Consider the following 20,190-nt stretch of genomic DNA (forward strand, 5'->3'; position numbering starts at 1 on the left):
TTCTACCTCCCCTTCCACACATGATACTGGCGCTGGTGGATGCACTTGTTTCAGTGGGTGACACCCTGAAATTTGGAGGACGCAGCAGCGGCTGCTCCTGGGGCGCAGGTAGCATCTGGCACTCGCATGCCATCTGGAGCAGCTTATTTTGCTAGCATGCTGACGCCGGTATGGTCGTGCGAGAGTGCTCGCAGATGGGCCGAGGTCAGTGTCAGCTGCTATCTGCCTTTCCTCCTCTTCTGTTGCTGGCAAGAATCCTTCGTAGGATTGAGGCGGCAGGATTTCGGTCATTCTCGTGGCTCGCCGAGCTTGGTACGCCGAGCACTGGTCAGGCTTGCCGCTGACGCTCCTTGGGTTTTCTTCTCTCCGGGGCCGATCTCCCGTCCAGCTTTATGTTCGACGGCTTCCGGCTTGGCTGTTGTAAGCCAGTTGTCAAAGGACGGGGGGGGGGGGGTTGTCTGCTTTGGTGATTCCCACCCTGCGTAAAGCGGGGGAAGCGTCTTCTATGATGATTTTTTTTCATCATATGAGAAAGTCACGTATTGCATGGTGTGAGTCTTGGGCTCCCCCTCGCTCTTGCTCAGTGGCCGGATCTTGGCTTCCTTCAACAGGGGGGATTGATCAAAAGTTGGCCTTGAGTCCTGTCAAGGGTCAGGTTTTGGCTTTCATCATTTTTATTTGACAGGCCGTTGGCCGCCCGTTCCCTGGTGCGTAACTTTTTCCAGGGGGTGCGACACTTGGTTCTTCCGGTGCGACCTCCGTCGCCAACTGAGGACCTTGGTTGGTGCAGTCAGTTCTTTTAGACCCTCCTTTGCGAGTATCGTGGGTATCCCCTGCTTACCTTATTGTAGAAGGGATGGCCTTGGTCGCTGTCACTCTGCACACGGGGTGTCAGCACTGGCGACATTGTCCTGTCATTCTCCCTATCTGTTGGTTCATGGGGCCAGGTGGTACCTCGTCCGTATCCGTCCTTCCCTCCGAAGGTGGTTTCTAGTGTTAACTTGCACGGGGCCATTGTGTTGCCATCTTGTGTCCTGAGCCCCTCATCCTACAGAATGTGCGCTGCATACTCTGGATGGAGTTCGGCACTCAAGGGGTACTTGGCGACTACTGAGTCTTCCTGTAGTCAGGTTCGCTCTCTGTGTTCACGGATGGCCCAAGAACAGGGCTGCCTGTGTCTGCTGTGACTATTTCCAGGTGAATCGGACAGTCGGTGGTGCAGGCTTCTTTATTTATGGGTCAGGTCCTACCTTTCCCTGTTTCGGCGCTTTCTACTTGGGCGCCTAGTGCTTCCTGGGCTTTTTGCCATACAGGCATCTGTGCTTCAGGTTATAAGACTACCTGGTCATTTGTTCTCACCTTTGCTACGTTTTATGAGGTGGATGTGGATGCCTCTTTTAGGCCGCAAGGTTTTTTGCTGGCTGCTGTTTGGAGGGCTTTTGGCCTTCCAAAACTGACATCCTATGCAGGAAGAGGGTCTGCCCCATAGGCGTAGCCAGAACTTTTTCTGCCTAGTGTCCTACTCCTGTAGGGGGCAGTATAACCCTACTGATTTGAATCAGAGAGAACTGCGTCCGTCAATGAACTTAAGAGAAAAGGATTTTACGGTAAGTCAAAAATCCAGTTTTCCGTGCCCCTATGTGTGAGTTATTTTAAAAACACCAGGCGCTTCTAGAACCTTTGCTTTCCAGGGGCCAAAAAAGACTACACATTCTTTTCCCCGGTTTTCCTGTTCCTGAATCAGAACCCTTTACTTAAAAATATGGAGGAAGGTATTGAAGGCATTGATCTTGTAGCAGAGGCAGCTTCTTCCTCTATAGCTTGTGATGTACTGCTTTGTGCCTAATGCTTTCCACCATAGAAGCACTAATTGATGCAGTGCTCACTAGTCTCTGCCTAGCAGCACTTTATTCACCGCAGTCAAAACAGATACCTAAGAGTGTGGGTGCTAAGAGATTAGCTAAAAGTTTAAAAAGACTTTTGCTATACTGAGGCAGATTGATTGTGCACTGGCTCAACCTTAATGTTTTGCTGATATTTATCCTACGTAAAAGTATTTTCAAAAGAAATAGTTTATTCTAGTAGTAGACCATATCAGTTCAGAATAAACCCCTCACGGTTCCTAAAAAGGATGCTACACTTTAGAATTTTAAGTGTTTTGAAGCCGTTTTATTTGCTCTTTCCAGCCCTGCAGCCCGCAATTGCTGCCATGTCTATTTGCCAGTACTGGTCGAGACACATGAAGAGAGACCAGGAACCTGTGGTGGAAGACCCAAGCTCTCTTAAAACTACTGCTTAGCCTTATTGTTTAATGTTGAGGCTCTTAAGAATGTGTAATTTGCCAAGTCTCAAGAATCTCTTATCTTCTGCTTATGCACAGGATTTTATGGCTAAAAGCTGGGTCTGCTGAACATTCTTCTAAGAAACTTTTTCTATGCATGCCATTTGATGGTCAATATCTCTTTGAGAAATCCCTTGACAAATTTGTCAAGGAAATAAAATAACTGGGGGAAAAATACTCCTACCCCATATGAAAGAGTCCTAGGGCCCCTTGCAAACAATCACATAGCGGGAACTAGCATTCCTGCTATGCGATTTTGACTTTGTGATTTGCACTCAATTCTGCATGTCGCATAAGGCAGTCCATTTACTTGAATGGGCTGCCCTATGCGCGTTTGTTACCTAAAAGGAAGCTCCTGTTCCTTTTCAGTCAACAAGCTTCACACAATTTGCGAAGGCGGGGTTTGCTTTGTGACAATCGCAGCAGAATTAAATCGCATTTGGTGGTACCATTAAAGGAGAAAGGCACCCAAATGCGTGCAGCGCGTTGCGCTGCGATTGCCCCGGGATCTGGGATCGCGAACAGAATCGCAGCAAGTTGTGCCCTTGATCCCAAATCACGAGATTTGAATAGGGCCTCACTCTCCTACCCCCACAGCTTCTACTTCTATTCAAAGAAAATAATCTTTCTGGTCTCCACAGATGTCAAGCTCAAAATCAAAGCTGAACACTTCTTTCATCGCAAGCCTCTACCAACTCCACAAAGCCTTACCAGGAGCTTTTTTTATAATGAAGGGGCACACAAATGCACACACTCCTTGAAATGGGGAGATGGCTGTTGTCATTTGTGCCATCCCAAACCTCTAGATCCAATCTGTCATTTCAAATGGGGTATGAAATTTTACCTCTCCTCCTCACATTGTGCCTTCCAATGTGCCAGCTTCAGACCAAAAGAAGGAAGATTTAACCACTTTAGCCCCAAGCCGATTTTTGACACATTTTGTTCACAAGTTAAATTCAGTATTTCTCTAGCGCTCATTGACAGACGTAGTCCTCGGTGATACACCACCTTCGGGTTATGTTGCCTCCACAGGAGCAGGACTAGACAGGAAATTAAAAAGCTCTGGCCACACCCTAGGGGCAGTCCCAGAGGGTATATCCTCTCTCTCTCTGCCTCAGCAAATCAGTTATTTTCTGTCTAGTTAGGAGTAAGGACCTAGATACCTTGCTGGGATCTTAGGTCCTGGCAAGATTTTTTTCTTAAAGGATTTTTTAGACAGCTTTTTTTCTCCAGTGTTCCTGTGAGATCTTCAAGCAAGAAAGCTGAACTGGGCGACGGGCTGGATGTTGAGATCCGGTGGTCACCCCAGTTCAGCCTACGAGCGCGTGCAGGCCATAGCTCCGCGCTGGGTCGGCCGCGACAAAGTCCCATTAAAGGACTGACCCCGCGAGTTAAACGTCTCGCTGAAACGCCAAAGACCATGAGTCACGGCGTCCATATCGGTCGACAGCCCTCCCGCCCCGGTGGAGAGGGGTACTGTCAGGAGTTGGTGCCCGCCTGGTTCCGGTATGGTGAGTAGTATGTTCCCCCTTTTCCCCTGACGGGTCTTGTGGTGAACGCGGGCCCCTCTCTGTATGGTAAGATAGAGTCCCTCTCTATCCTATAAATGACACAGATCCTCCTACTTTGAGTGTGATTTTATGTGCAAAAAGCCAGGAGGCTTGGTTTGGGAGCTAACAATCTAATTGTATACATGTTAAAAAGATTATAATCTGTGGCATTCTGGGAATCTTACGGTGATAAGAATAAGCTACCTACCAGTCAGAAGCCACGGACATGTAGACTGCCTTCCTAATCAGATCTCCAGCTATTAGCAGGCCTCCCGAATGGCCATGCGGTCCGCCAGGGCCGGTACCGCCAACCACGCCAAATCCCCATGCAGAGAGAGTGTTGTGTGCCCTGCAGCACACCGCTATTCAGTACAGGCCGCCGCCATTTTTTTTTTTTTGCTGGATCGCACGAGCCGCCATTTTGGCGTAGCCTCGTGTCTCCAGCATGGGGGCGGCCATGTTTGAGGTGATCCAAACACCTCGTGGAGCTAGGGGAGGCGCCGGAAGGCGTGCAGAGGGGCCTCCTTTCTTCCTGGGCAGCCAGCCAAAAGACTTCCTGTTTGTCAAGACAGCGCTGTAACCTGTTGCAGTTAAACTCTGAGCATCAAGTGGTGAGCCTGGGGGTCTATCTCTCTCTCTCTCTCGATCGATAGGGATCCCTAGCAGGTAACACTAAGGGGCTTTTTGTGGCGCTGGGGGTTTGAAAAAAAAAAAAAAGTTTTTTATTTTTGAATTATATTATCCAGGAAGTGACTGGAATTATCATGGACCCTGCCACACATATTCCCCCACCTGTTTCCCTCGAGGGGGCCACGGGACCCGCCGGTGCACAGAGTGTAGAGTCATTTACAGCAATTTTGGAGTCTATGGTTGCTCGGGTGGAGGCGGCCTGTCAGGGACGGGGGTCAAGGAAGCGACCCCCGCCTACCCCTATACTATCTGACACCTCTGACTCTGATTCAGAGATGGTCACTGCAGTTGCAGGTTCCTCTGCAAAGGCTGTTATCCCAGGTAAAGCCCCCTCAGACAGTGAGGAGGACGCTTCTTCTCCTGCTATAATTCAGGAAGAAGCATTGGTGGACGCACTAGTTGTGGCAGTGCAGGAAACCTTAAAACTTGAGGCTTTACCGGCAGAGGCAACTGAAACAGAGATTCCTTTTGGTACTAATAAGCCCATCAAAACGGTGAAGGTTTTTCCTGTACCCAAATGTTTCGGTAATCAGATTAAAGGAGAATGGGAGCATTCTAAACGTACCTTTACTATTTCCAAGCGTATTGCTAGACGCTATCCGTTTGAGGAATCCATCATTAAGAAATGGACGGTACCACCAGTGGTGGATCCACCTATTTCCAGGCTGAATAAAGCCACGGTTATCCCAGTGGAGGACACTTCGTCCTTTAAGGATCCGGTGGATCGAAAGATGGAAGCAGAGTCCCGCACCATCTTCTCTCTGATAGGGTCAGCATTTAGACCAGTAATTGTTATTGGTCTAGTTTCCCAGACACTTACGGAATGGGCAAAAATGGTACGCCAAGACCTTAGGGGAAAAGATATTCCCCAGGAGACATCTGATTTGATGGAACAGATTATACAAGGGCTACAGTTTATCTGTGACGCAGCCTTGGACACTACTCCCTTATTAGGGCATGCATCTATGTCAGCGGTGATCCTCAGACGTGTGCTGTGGTTAAAATGCTGGTCAGCTGACCTAGGTTCCAAAAAGACCTTGACAAATCTCCCTTTTCAGGGGAATCGTCTATTTGGGGCCAACCTAGATGAAATCATCAAGGACGCCACTGGGGGCAAGAGCACTTTTTTGCCACAGGCTGCTAAAGCTAAGGGACCTCGCAACAAGCGAGGACCTTTCTTTACCGCCCATAAAGGGCGCCCGGCTGGTACTAGCGGGAAAGGCAAGACTCCTCCAGGAGGGTTCAAGAAGGGCTGGTCGGACAAGCAGAGGACCAACCCAGCCAAACCCGAAGCAAAGGAGTACACAGCCTGAAGGTGCGCCCCCACCCGGTTTCAGGGTGGGGGGACGTTTTCACCGGTATTCAGGACATTAGATCGAGCTTCAACCACTACTACTGGTGCGATTCTTCCCTTCCAACATTTAAGTACTACAGGAAGCGGTAGTTACCGTTCCCTGAATAGATCTTTTCCTTTACCTTTTCCTAAGATTAGTCCCTATACCTCACAGGAATCGGATCTGGTTGACCAGATAGGCCAAGTAGCCTCTAGTCGGGTGACTTCGGTCCCTGAGGTTCAACCAGAAAAGATCACCCTTCCTGATAACAATCAGGTATCTGATAAATGTGTGGGAACAGAAAACGACCAGACTTTCTCGGATGGTCGGGGCCAGATACCTCTAGGGACGCCTGGTTCAGATTCTATCAGCGCCAGTGGTCCTAGAAATTCTAGGCTGGCCTCCTCAAGCCGGCCTGGCCGACTTGGACATGCTAGTCGCAGACGTTCCGTGGGAACTTCGTCTCAGGGAGTGTCTGTGGTCTCAAGGACCAATTTACCATCATGCTTTACAGTCGCTGGGTTTAATGGCCTGGCCATTGAGACCCAAGTACTGAAGGACAGAGGTTTGTCTACTTCAGTCATTCCTACCCTTATTAAAGCAAGGAAAGCGACTTCCAGCAAGGTCTATTATCACACATGGAAGACTTATATTGCGTGGTGCGAATCTTTAGGATTTCCTCCACGTACCTATTCGGTGACTCGAATATTGGCCTTTTTGCAACAAGGGGTTGAGCAGAAGCTAGCCTTGAGCACCATCAAGGGTCAAGTTTCAGCATTAGCAATCTTCTTTCAGAAACCTTTAGCTACCAAGTCCTTGGTGCGGAATTTCATCCAGGGGGTGCGGCACCTGGCTCCTCCAGTCCGCGCGCCCTTACCGCCCTGGGATCTTAATTTGGTTTTGTCGGTTCTACAGAAACCTCCCTTTGAAAACATCAGGGAGATTCCCTTGCTTACTTTATCCCAGAAGGTGGCCTTCTTGGTGGCTATTACTTCTGCTCGCAGGGTGTCAGAACTGGCTGCATTATCATGCCAGTCCCCATACCTAGTGATTCATAGGGATAAGGTAGTACTTCATCCTAAGCCATCTTTTCTTCCTAAGGTGGTTTCAGATTTTCATCTGAATGAAGATATTGTACTACCTTCCTTGTGTCCTCAGCCCAAGCATCATCGGGAACATGCGTTGCATTCCTTAGATGTGGTTCGGGCAATCAGGGTATACCTGAAAGCTACGGAATCATTCCGTAAGACTGATTCACTTTTTGTGATCACGGATAGCCCCAGAAAGGGTTTGCCTGCATCTGCCGCGACCATTGCCAAATGGATTAGACAAACGGTGGTACAGGCTTATTCTATTAAGGGTCAGAGTCCTCCGTTCCCTGTTAGGGCGCACTCCACTCGAGCGCTCAGTACTTCCTGGGCCTTTCGCCATCAGGCGTCAGTGGTCCAGGTATGTAAGGCGGCCACCTGGTCGTCGGTACATACCTTTACAAAATTCTATAAAATTGATGTGACGGCATCGGCGGATGCCTCATTTGGCCGCAAGGTTTTGCAGGCCGCAATTTGAGGAGACCGGTGGTCTACCTCGAGGGTTTTTTTGTTTCTGTTTGAAAAAAAAAAATTTTTCTCTTTTTTGTTGAGTCTCATCATTAAGGATGAGCATTGTAAACTTCTAGTTGGCACCGGTTGGGCCTTCTAGATTGGGATTTGATTTCCATTTTCCCACCCCTCATTTGTGATACTGCTCTGGGACGTCCCGAAGGTGGTGCATCACCGAGGACTACGTCTGTCAATGAGCGCTAGAGAAAAATGGATTTTTGTAAAATCTTACCGTAAAATCCTTTTCTCTTAGCTCATTGACAGACGTAGTCCCCGCCCCTCTGTTTTTGAGTTGGGTTGGGTTAAAATCTCTAAAGACTGCTTTTTCACATAACTGATTTGCTGAGGCAGAGAGAGAGAGGATATACCCTCTGGGACTGCCCCTAGGGTGTGGCCAGAGCTTTTTAATTTCCTGTCTAGTCCTGCTCCTGTGGAGGCAACATAACCCGAAGGTGGTGTATCACCGAGGACTACGTCTGTCAATGAGCTAAGAGAAAAGGATTTTACGGTAAGATTTTACAAAAATCCATTTTTTTTGCTAGAAACCTACTTCAAACCCTCAAACATTATATATATTTTTTTAGCAAAGACTCTGGCGAATAAAATGGCGGTCATTGAAATATTTCTTGTCACGCGGTATTTGCGCAGTGGTCTTTCAAATGCCATTTTTTTTGGGGGGAAAAATTACATTTCGCTGCATTTAAAAAAACTAAACAGTAAAGATAGCCCATTTTTTTGCTTATTGTGAATGATGATGTCACGCCAAGTAAATAGATACCAAACATGTTAAGGTTTAAAATTGCGCACGCCCACGGAATGGCGACAAACTACGGTCAATAAAAATCTCCATAGTCGACGCTTTAAACATTTTTTAACAGTTTCCAGTTTAGAGTGTAGCTCTTTTTTTTTTAAATTATTGCTCTCTCTGTCGATCGCGGCGATACCTAACGTGTGGTTTGAACAGCGATTTAATTTGCGGTGCAACTTCTGTATATGTTTTCTTTTGTGCGTGAGCTCACGGGGGTGGCTAAAGAATTTTTTTTTTTCTATTTTATTTTTTTTATATTTTAGCACAGGTTTTAAAAAAAAAAAAAAAAAAAAAAAAATCTGATCACTTTTATTGCTGTCGCAAGCAATGTAAACATCAGGTACTCTTTATGGAGGCATCGGGGTCTAAAAGACCCTAGACCCCTCCACTACACCTCCATGTATTCAAAACGCCGAAATTGGCATTTTTTGAATACATTCACTTTTTTTAATACATTTGCTTTTTAGATCCGGCGCCTTTAGCAGCCTAGTAACCCGGATGTGACGTCATGGACGCCGCCTCCGGGTTACGTCATCGGAGAAAACCGTTCAAAGCCGAATCCGGCTTTGATCGGAACTCCAACCAGCCGGCGGGTGCGCCGGCTGGTTGCTCGGGTCTCCTGGTGGGACGAGAGACCCGGACAGAGCCGTGGAATGCAGCTGGAGGGGTGACATCCCATCCTGCTCGCTGGGGTAACGTTCGAGTGGCTCCTGAGCCGCATCGGTCGTTACCTCCGGAAAGCTGACCGCCGGATCTAAAAAACGGTACAACCACTTAAAGTCAGCCGACGTAGGTCTACGTGGCTGGTCGTTAAGTGGTTAATAACAGCCTTTCATTAACTTCAAGCACAAGGAGTGGTTGTACCAGTTCCTACAGAAGAATGATTTCAAAGTTTCTATACAACCTATTTACAGTCCCAAAGTCAAATGGTGGTATCTGCTCAATACTGGTCTTTAACTCCCTAAATCAATTACCAAAGTTTTTGAATGGAATCTGAGATCTATCTCCTCTCTGACAAGGGGAATTTTCAAAAAAGTGAAAATAGAAGACGTGCAAGTGGTCAAATAAATAGAATTGTGAAAAACGGATACAGGAACACCAAGTGTTATTAACTTAGTCGGGGGTAAAAAAAAAAAAAAATGTGCTGCATAGTTTAGTTTTTTTTATTTCTTATGATGGAGGGGCGTTTCTTGCATCAGTGAACATGCAAGATGCCCATCTCCATATCTCCATATTCCCATTTTCCCATGTCATCAATGCTTTTTGCTGTGGGAGACCAGCACTTTCCGTTTTTTTGCACTACTATTTAGGCATACCCGTCTGTACCCAGGGTGTGGTCACAAAAGTGCTTGCCCCGCTTCTGGCTCTTCTATGAACCCAGGGCTTTCAAGTCACAGGTTAGCTAAAAGACCTTCTGCTGAAGGACTTTTCAGCCAGGTCTTTGTCTGCCAATGTCCAGAGGACTATGTAGTTTCTTAAAACCTTTTGACTGGATAGTCATGTTCCCAAAATCTGCCTGCCAGCCTCCACACCATCTGGAGTACCTGAGTCTAACCTTGGACACACACAGCCCAAGCCAGAATCTTGCCCCCCTAATGTTCAGCTCTCAGACCCTTAGGTCACAATAATAACCCTTGATTTGCTTCTGTATGGGGATTCTGGGCCACATAGTGGCCTCCTTCAAGGCAGTTCCCTTTTTCCCCATTTTCATTCCAGACCCATTTAACCCAACATCCTCGAGACATGGAACAAGGAAATCCAATCCTTGGACTACCCAATGCTTCTGTACAGTCAATTTTTCCTAGTATAGTGGATCTGGCCCTGGAATTGGGAAAGGCATTCCTTCAAAGAACTTGGAACATGTAATGACAGATACTAGCTTTACAGGGTGTGGTGACGTTTTACAACTCCGGCTGTGCCTGCAGGAGTCAAAACTCGCCATCAGCATTCTGGATCGGAGAGTCCTCTGATTTCCTGTACGCCATTGGACTTCCCTTTTACAAGTTTACTCAGAGTAAGTCAGATGATGCCCCAACTGTGGCTTACGTAAATTATCAAGGGGGCACCAGAAGCTTAGCAGCCCTAAAAGAAACGAGTATAATATTTTCATGGGCAAAAACTTACATTCCAGCTTTCTCAGCCGTCCACATTCTGGAAGTGGATAGTTGACAAGTGGACTTTCTGAACCTTTAATGCCTAGACCCAGGAGACTGTTTTCTGCACTTCAAGATATTTTTAAATGTCTCTCTAAGGTGGAGAAAACCAGATGTAGACATTTTGGTCTCCAGTTTCCACAACAAACTGAACAAGTTTGAAGCCAAGACCAGGGATCCTCTAGCCTTCACGATAGATACTCTGGTGATGTTTTGGCTATATCTAGCTGGTTTATGCCTTCCCTCGGATTAAGATCCTGTTTGGACTGCTGTTCAAGATAGTGGAAATGGTTTCGGTGATTCTCCAAATTTACCAAATTTGCCAAGAAGAATGTGTTACACAGACATGCTCAGACTTATGGTGAACAAGCCTTGGCCTTTTTCAAAGCAAGTCAGACTTTCTGGCTCAAGGCCACCCTTTTCATTCTGCGTTTAACAGCATGACTGTTAACCCAGCTCCTAAAGGATAAGGGCATTTACAGGTGCATTTAAAAAAATTAAAATATCAAAAAGATAATTTATTTTAGTAATTAATTTCAAAAAGTGAAACTCATATATGCTATAGATTCATTACACACCAGTCGTAGTCCACTCAATTTTCCAATTATATGTTTGGATACAGCACTCTTCTTTCACAATGACCTTTTGTGACTTACCCTCCCTGTGGAGGGTGTCAATAACTCTCTTCTAGACAACTGTGAAGTCAGCAGTCTTCCCCATGATTGTGTAACCTACTTAACCAGACTGAGAGACCATTTAGGTGCTCAGGAAACCTTTACATTTGTTTTGATTCAATTAGCTGATTGAGTCACTGAGTGTGACAACATGAGTCCAAAATATTGAACCGTTTCACAATATTCTTATTTTTTGAGATACTGAATTTTGGGTTTTCACTAGCTGTAAGCCATGATATCAAAATTAAAAGAAAGAAATGCTTAAAATATATCACTGTGTGTAACGAATGTAAAAAAAAATCACTTTTTGAATTGAATTACTGAAATACATTACCTTTTTGATGAGGATCTAATTTTTTGAGATGCACCTGTATGATGGGAGAATCCTATCTATTATTTAGGCCTTTCTTCAGTCTGGTCTTGACCAGTGTCTCAGGCCCTGAGTATCCTCAAGGGTCAGGTCTTATCCATTCTTTTTAGGTGACCTCTTGCCTTGCAATACCTTTTCTACAGGCGTTCCTCATATAATGCCCCCAATTCAACCCCCCGTGTCATCTTGGAAACTCAACTTGGTTCACTCTGCTCTTTGGAGACCCAACCTAGAATATATTAGAAACATTCCGTTGGAAGACCTCACCCTTAAGGTTGCAATCAGATCTGTTAGGTGTGTTTCTGAGCTAGCAGTTCTCTCTAGTAAACAGACTTTTCCTGTTTTAAACTAGATGGTTTTGATACCAAAACTTTCCATTTACCTAAGCTAGTCTCCTCTTTTCTACCTCCATGAGGATGTAATCCTCCCTTCCCTCTGTCCTGCTACAAAACATGACAAATTGCCTTACATTGTTTAGGTGTGGTTAGGGCTGTCGGCATCCACTTGGCAACCATGGCCCTTTTTCGCACGACTAAATCCCGAATGAATCCCTTTTTGTTCTACTTGTAGGTCCCTGCAACCTGCTCCCTAGTTCACTGTTGCTAGATGGGTCAGACAACTAATGTTTAGGCCCCATTCACACCTGAGGGATTTTCTGGTTGAAGGTTTAAAACACTCAGCAAGGCCAATCCCATTCATTTCAATAGCCCTTCTTCACATCTGAGCATTCTGGCACCTGAAAAAAAATGCCTGTCACTCATAAAAGTACATGAGCTTCTTTTTGACACATTGAAGGCAGATTGGACCCCATAGACTTCAATGGGAACACCTGAAAATGTACAACATGAGTGTTTTATTAGAGTTTTTGCTTGTAAAACACTTCTCAATGCTCAAAAACTCTAACAAAAAAGCCTGAAAGTCCCTTTGCTCAGGTGTGAATGTAGCCTTAGAACCTACCTTTATAGGGTTGGTTTTATCTTTTCAGAAAAACTGAAAAGGTGACCCAACACCGTATACCCTCCTCCCCACCCAACTTTCTGTTCTTACATCTCTGCATGATGAGCTGTCAGTGCCCACACAGCTGGTGCTGTGGACCGAAGATTTGAAACCTCCTCTTCTCCCTCTCTTTTTCGACAGATGAGTGCGATGCTCTGTGCTGACGGTGACTAATCAGGATCACTCTGATCTGTCCCTAAAGCGTTTCAGAAAGGAAAGGGAGAACGATTATTTCAAATCACCAGACCTCTGCAGTGGCTGCTGTGTGGGCACTGACATCTTGTCACTCATGGAGTTAAGTGCAGTGCAGACTGGGGAGATGGGGAAGGTTTATGGTGTTCACCTTTTCATTCAGAGCCCATTCCACCAGTATTGTTGGTGTCTTCTTGGACTTTTCCGCTCCAAGCATCTGTGTTCCAGATTTACAAGGCTTCCACTTGGGTCCTCTGTTCACACAATTTGTAAGTTCTACCAAGTGGATGTTCAGGCCTCGGCTGATGGGAGCTTCAGCTGCAGAGTGCTTCAGGCTAATATTAGAGTATATCGTTCAGGTTCTTTAAACACTTGTGCTTCTTGTGGGCCTATTGGCAGCTCTAGGTTTCTATGGTGTTGCCTCCCCCCCCCCCCCTTCGGTTTTATTGCTTCGGTACGTCTCATGGTCTGTGAATAGGTCCTGTAAGATAATTATCTTGGAGTACAGTACCGTACACAGGTCCTCCCCCTCTGTGCTTTAATCACTACCTTTTGCTTGCTAATAAACATGATTCTCACAGAGTGGGTGGGGTTATATGAATAAGGTCTGGAGGTGGTCCTAGCAAATGTGTCGAATCACTAGAAGGTAACAGCATATAACCCACGATCCATAAATACAAGCTCTGTGTCCTGTACTGTACTCCCAAGAAAATTAATTTAGAGTAAGTCACAATTCCTATTTTTTCTGTAACTTCGCTACTAAAATTAAAGAATTACCCCGGGTGTAGGGTGGAGTCAATTTTTGGCAGACCGTTGGAGAAAAAGGCATAAGTCTTTATAAATAGTCTCAATGTATCTGTAAATAGAGCATCTTTTATACATATGTGAGAGTTAATATTTCTCATGAAAAGCTGAAATCCTAATCCTGATTTTTATAGATGGAATGGCTAGAAGGGCCCCTCATTGAGAAAGGGCCCCAAAAAGCACCATAGGATTGACCCCTATCTCTACTCTATTGTTCAGTGTATGATTTTTGAATGGGTTTAGACAGGCTGAATGAAGAATTTTATCTTAAATTGAAACATCTATCTACCTAATAGTGACTTTTAGGTATGTATCTTTATTTTATTCCAGTCTGATTTTTATGTAAAATAACTGTTTATCCTGCCAGGCCACAGAAGCACATCTGTGCTACTGTGGTCTGTTTGCATCCTTCAGCTCCCAATTGGAGCTACAGGATGCCAGGCTTACACATGGCGTGCCTGTAGCTCTGTAGTCAGTCTGATTGACAAACTCGCTACCCAGTCTTACTTATATAGTTAAAAGAGGTTCCTTGTAAGTGTCTTATTGTCAGAACCTAAAGCCTGTAGTAGCATGGGTCGCACTGTGAACTGCAACACACACACTAAAAGCTGGAGATGCAAAGCCTATGTGGCATTTTTTGGAAGAATGTTTAAGTTGCCTGTTGTGAATTCTATTATGTAATTTCACATAGTATTTAATTACAATATTCGTGAATAAGGAGTAGATAGTGGACCTGACAGAAACTTAAAATCCTTGTTTAGTTGGCTTTTCTAAACATCATATAATGTTTTGCTTAAGTGCCCTAAAAGAGGAGACAAAGTCAGAATACACAGGCTGCATGCAATCATTGAGCAGGTTCTGTTGTCTACTATGTGTCTGCAGCCGCCACATGAATCTCTTATTTTTTGTTACCTGTGTTGGGGCACGCTGGATGTGGAGACTAAAAAAAGGGAACAAATGAGTAAAACAAACAAAACTTTATCAATCTACTTAATGCTTTTGTATTTATAACATCATCATTTTTTAATCTCAGACTATAGATCATATTTTGCTGATCTGTCAAGTAAGCAGAGTTTTCCATCTTTTTGAATACTGTATATTCTCCTGAAAATAACATGTAACTATGCTCGATTTCCTGCTCCCGAATCGCTTGGATTTGTTTTCTGCGGAGTTGGCAGTCACTTTGACAAGGAAATGTTGTGTTTCTACAGCTGGGCCTCGTTCCTGACAGAAGGTCAGTGCCAGCGGGATTGGCTCTTCAACCCGTAACACCGCAGGGTCTGCAAGGCAAAACTGTGAGTGGTGTATTTATCTGTAATAACAGCATTCAGTCCATGTTCTGTGCACAACCTTCCACAGTCCTCTAACAAATTTTCACTCCCTGCTGACAACGCCACTAATCATCCCTCTGTATCTGCCGTATGATAAGAATCTGATTGCGGAATTTTCTAATTATTAGTGTGACTAGTGGATGAGTTACAGTGCAAACCTCCAACGTAATTATACACATTTACATGAGGATTGCCTTTTAAAGGAATCTCTAGTCTATTTTTATATGAACATGATCACCTTATTGTAAAAATTCCTGTCAGCATTTCTGGTTTAAATATGTGGCTTCTGTGTATAGATTGTAGCTACATCTGTATGTGGGGGCAGCCATAGCTGTGTTCTGCTTATTGACCCTGCACAGTAATTTTGTATTCTCATTATAATATCAGTTTGCTGAGACTGAGTAGAGATTATAATCTAAAGCTGGCCATACATTATCGAAATTCGGTTTATTCAGCTGGGACTACCAGATTTTCAATTTATGTATGGGCAAGGAGGCTATAGCCGCCAGCGCTGATTAGTGTATTGTGACGATGGGAAAGTCTCCCCGCTGTCGGAATACAGTCGCTCAGTAGGAAGGATTCCACCATCAACATCCGCTGTGTGGATGAGGAAATAGAGTAATTTCTTTTTGTTAAACCCGCTGTTTGAACAAAGAGAAAAAAAACTCCTCTATGGGCTACCCAAGTGTGGTTTATCCTGTAATTTCTGTGTCTTTTCTTACTGCTCTATATATTGAGAGGCAGACCCATGGAAAATGTGAATCAAATCATAATTTAATTTTAAATAGATGAGTTAGTCAAAGTGTGCACTGACTAAGAACAGTCTTTATTATTGCTAGAACTGTATATTCTTTTACAGTACAAGGCATAAACTAGATATTCCTAGATCCTGGGTTATAGCTTTATCCTATCGGGTGATTGGATACTGGCAAACCTTTGCTAGACACACCCCCTCTGCATACCCCTATAATGCTACCCTACACCGTGAGACCGCAGTATTGTGTTAGTGTTCTGAAGTGATGGACCTCTTCTCCCTTAGAGAAATAATTTCCTTCACTAGTTTATTATTTTACTTTGGATTCTTCATTCGGCTTCTCACTGTCCTCTAATTCAACAATTAAAGCAGTGTATCTGAATTGATGCTCCCTTAACCTTGCTAGCTGTACCCAGACCTCTGGCTGTGTAGATGGTCTGTAATGTTGCTTCAGACACTGGATTCTGCTTGGATACTCGTCTCCGCACTTGGTTCAAAGTGTGTTGTAGCCACAGGGTGCTATACAGATCCAGGGCCTTGGTCAATCCCTCTGGATCCCAGACCCTGAAGACCTCTCCAGGACTATGCCCATCGTGATCGTCATGGACCAGCAACATGAACTGATAAGACCGGTTTACCTTGTGGTGGACCAATACTGTAGCCCAACAAGTTTCCTGAATAGTGTTTGTTCTATGTTAAAACCGTCAGGAAGGCAGAAATTATATTTGAAAATGATTAATTTGTCCACTGTAAATCTTTTCAAACTTGACAGGGAAATTTCACTATTCAGAGCTTAGTCTCGATAGAGGACCAGATGTTACATCACACCACAGGTCACACTCTTAACACAACTTCTGCTCAGAGCCCTTTATAAGGTTCCCAGGCACTTCCTACTGCCCTTTTGTCATTAGAACTTTGCTACAGGACAGTCGACACAGCAAAGGGCATAGGGGAATACTCTCACCGATAGCAATGACGGAAACCAAACAAAAGGGAACTGTGGCAAAAGTTCAGGCAAACATTCGCTCTGTTGAAGGCTTGAAAAACTCTCAGGCCGTTAAGAGTGACGATGATTCCCTTTGCAGCAGAGCAAGACCCTGTTTTAACACCGGTCTCTGCATCCAATTCTAGCTGTATCTCAGGCATAGCGGCCTATACATAAAAGTTAGATTTTTCTGTATCTGTGTCAGACTTTGTTGACAACTAACAGCTTTTAATACAACATTTACTGTCCACACCTGGCTTGTCTGCTGGAGTCAGAAAGTGAAATATGTCCATTTGGAGGATGTAGATTTAAAGCGGAATGAAGAGGGAACCGAAGGCAGCATTAGAAGAGACCACCAAGGGTTTCTTACTCAACCTCTCACACCTGATAATATAGCTTCACACAATGTGCTTGACCCCTCCAACATTCTTGGGGAAAAAAACAGAATGGGGTAGGATTATAGAGACATGCTTTGTCACTGTCTAATAACCTAAAGGTACTAACCTATAACCCAGGGTCTATGAATATTAAACCCGTGTCCTGCACTGTACTCCCAAGATTCAGAATTTGCAGTCAAAATTCCTTTTTTCAATTCTACAACTAGTTTTGCCACTTCTTATCACGTCCACGTTTCACAGTCGGTTATAGTAGAGTCTGATATGACTGCTCAAGGGGCCAATTTATAGCCGAGATCATTGGATACCACTCTGCGTACTCCACTGGACGTTGCAGCTTGCAATATGAGTTAATAAAATGCAGGCTGATTTCTATAGAGCCTGCGGTGCTCTAGGGGGTTCTTTCTGCATAAAACTGCAGATTTATTCATGATGCATTGGAATGAACAATGTTTTCCTAGCTTCAGAGTTCCAAAACAAGTGTAGCTTAATGTTATTTTGTCATGCAAATGCTCTACTGCATAAATATGCCACTGAATGCAGTAAGACTATTCCAATGCTTTATAAATGGGGCTCAAAGTAATTCTTTAGCCCTGTACAATGATGGATCATAACTTCATAGCTTACAAGCCTCTTGTTGGTTCAGGACTGGACATATACTTTAAGCCAGGTAGCCAGTCTGTTGCCGCTGATTGTTTTTGAGCCTTTTGTATAACTCTCAGTATTGTATCCTCAACTGATAGCCACTGAAGTGGAAAGAGCGGCTTCTGAATTTTAAAGAAATTGCCACAGCATGCTTAGGTTGGATGGTGTGTCATGTTTGTTCCTAAAGAGTACTGTAATTGGGTTTGCAATTTTAAAGAACTTAGTATAATACTACAAACATGATGTAATAAGGGATAGTGTGTGGAATTCTCTGACAGCCAATAAGAAATCGGCCTTTATCTGTTTATTGGGGACTGAGGGTGATTTCTTAATTGTACGTCACAGGACATCCTATTAATGACCACTTGGGTTATGCTGCAACCTTCAGGTGAATGGACACTAGTCTAGTATCTAGTGTCTTTAGTTGAAGGATGTGCCTTCTAATGTCTGATGATTTCTCCTGGTGGGCTTACTTCCATGCTTTGGGCCTATTCCTGTCACCCTTGATTGGGGCACTGGAGGACTTTATCTGGATCAATCGCTATACTGAGCAGGCCAGAGGGATGACCCCACGTCAAAGTATGGGGACCGACTGTAATGCAGATCGTCAGGGATAGAGGGGAAATTCTTTTGGGTTGTTTCCTGCTTTGGCTATCCACAGATAGCAAAAAAAATAAAAAATAGATGAAAAACCGGTTTTAACCCTCCCTCTAAAATTAGAAAATGCAATTTTGCCTTTAGTTCTACTTAAAATAAGACCCTGTCCTCAAAGAAGCCATAGATGAGATGTTAGTGGACCTCTTTGAAGTGATTGTAAAGTCTTGTTTTTTTTTTTTTTTCTGATAAAATAATAAACATGTTAGGCTTACCAGCTCTGTGCAGTGGTTTTTCACAGGGCAGCCCGGATCCGACTCTTCTCGAGAGCCCTGACTGGAGCTCCTGGCCTCTCCCTCCTGTTGAGTGCCCCCACAGCAAGCAGCTTGCTATGACGGCACCTGAGCCGAGGTGCAGCTCTGTGTATCAATTAGGACTTAGAGCTGCTGTTTGGCCCTGCACCCTCTCTCTTCTGATTGGCTAACTGAGTTTGACACAGCCAGAGCCAATGGCTCTGTGTCTCAGCTAATCGGGAGAGAGCATCCCGGACCGCTGAGGCACTCGTGGACATCTCTGGATAGAGATGGGCTCAGGTAATTATTAGGGGGGGGCTGAGGGGGGGCTTCTGCACACAGAAGGCTTTTTATCTTAATGCATAGAATTAACCATTGGCGCCTTTTTTAATCCAAGAAAATTCTTACTAAGCAACAATCCTCTGGTCCTCCTCAAAAGCCTGTGTCCCAGTTCCATAAGAAGAACAGGAAGCCCAAGTCTTCCGAATCTTTGCGCCTGTCTGGAATCAGGAGTCTCAGATGAATCTGTCTACAGCGTGGTGTCTATAGAGACTACGAATTGGAAGTGTTGCTGCCTTGGTGATGTAACATGTTGCTATAGGTGGAGATGGCCTTTAATTACTGTCTAGGTACAAACCTTTGCCTTGGCTGTTCTGTTTCAGAGACTTGTCACATTTCTTTCCTTGAAAAAAGCCTTTGTACAGGGTGTGATGCAAATTATTCTGCTTGTGTGGCCCCCTCATCTCCTTGGGACCTTCACTTTGCCTTGTTTGCAGACTTCTCCTTTTGAACGTCTCTAAGAGATTCCCTGGTAACTCCTCGTGTGCAAGCTGGCTTCTTAGTTGCCATATCAGATCAGATAATCAGATCAGTTGGACCAGCAACAGGCTGTTGCACACAGAAATGCTAAACAGTCATTCTTTATTAAGCAAAGGGGTTCAAAACAAATGACACAATTTTGGCAATTTTAAAGGAAGGGTTTTTTTTTTTTTTTTTTTTTTTTTGCTTGTGTGCGTGTGGCGTTCCTGTTGTTGATACAGTTGGTTGCTTTGGCTGGAAACAAGCTGACCCAGCACATGAGATGAGATTGTGGAGTGTTGTTAATCCTGATCTCGCCTGGAGCGGCATGTACAATATTTGTCACAGGGTCTCAGAGTTGGGTAAGGTTTCCTACATGGAGCCCTTTCTGGTTCTTCACCAGGATAAAGCAATGTTGAGACCATAGTCCTTTTTAATACCCAAGGTGATTTCTTCATTCCACCTGAATCAAAACATTGTGTTGCCATTTTCCCCCTAATCCTAAGCATTTTGAGGAAAAGGTGCTTCACTCTTTAGATTTTGTTTGAGCTGTCCAAACTCATCTGAGGTCTTCAGCTTTGTTTCAGAAGTCTGCTTTCCTGCCTGAGGGTCTTTAAAAGGGTCAGACTGCTTCTCGATTTACTTAGTTCTACCAGGTAGATGTTCATACCTCTGCAGACATGAACTTTTGAGCTGCAGGTCTTGCAGGCTCATTTGTAGTTTTTGTTCCCCGTGTTCTATTTGTTGGGTTTTGGGCATGTGTCCTGTGATGTACCAATTAAAATTAAAAGTTCTCCTTCGTGAGTTGACTATAGGCAGCTAAAAGTCGACTTTTGTTTGGCTAACATGGAGTTCTACAAACTGCTACTTGTTACATCATGTCTG

The 20,190-nt window shown here is 44.5% G+C and overlaps 1 protein-coding gene across 8 annotated transcripts in view; it reads left to right on the forward strand.

The window, feature by feature from the left end:
* The window catches only part of PLEKHA5 (pleckstrin homology domain containing A5), a gene marked incomplete at its 5' end in the record, with an annotated part of 271,030 nt that overhangs the window by 169,085 nt on the left and 81,755 nt on the right, over window positions 1-20,190 (forward strand). For 7 of the 8 annotated variants that reach the window (XM_082255200.1, XM_082255201.1, XM_082255204.1 and 4 more), the window contains one exon: window positions 14,722-14,805. The exons of the other annotated variant lie outside the window; for it this stretch is intronic. In XM_082255200.1, coding sequence (XP_082111326.1) covers window positions 14,722-14,805 — 84 coding nt within the window. The remainder of the gene's footprint in view (window positions 1-14,721; window positions 14,806-20,190) is intronic. 8 annotated transcript variants of the gene reach the window in all.

Source organism: Pelophylax lessonae (assembly GCF_965119305.1).
Source record: "Pelophylax lessonae genome assembly, chromosome: 4".
Lineage (NCBI taxonomy): Eukaryota > Metazoa > Chordata > Amphibia > Anura > Ranidae > Pelophylax > Pelophylax lessonae.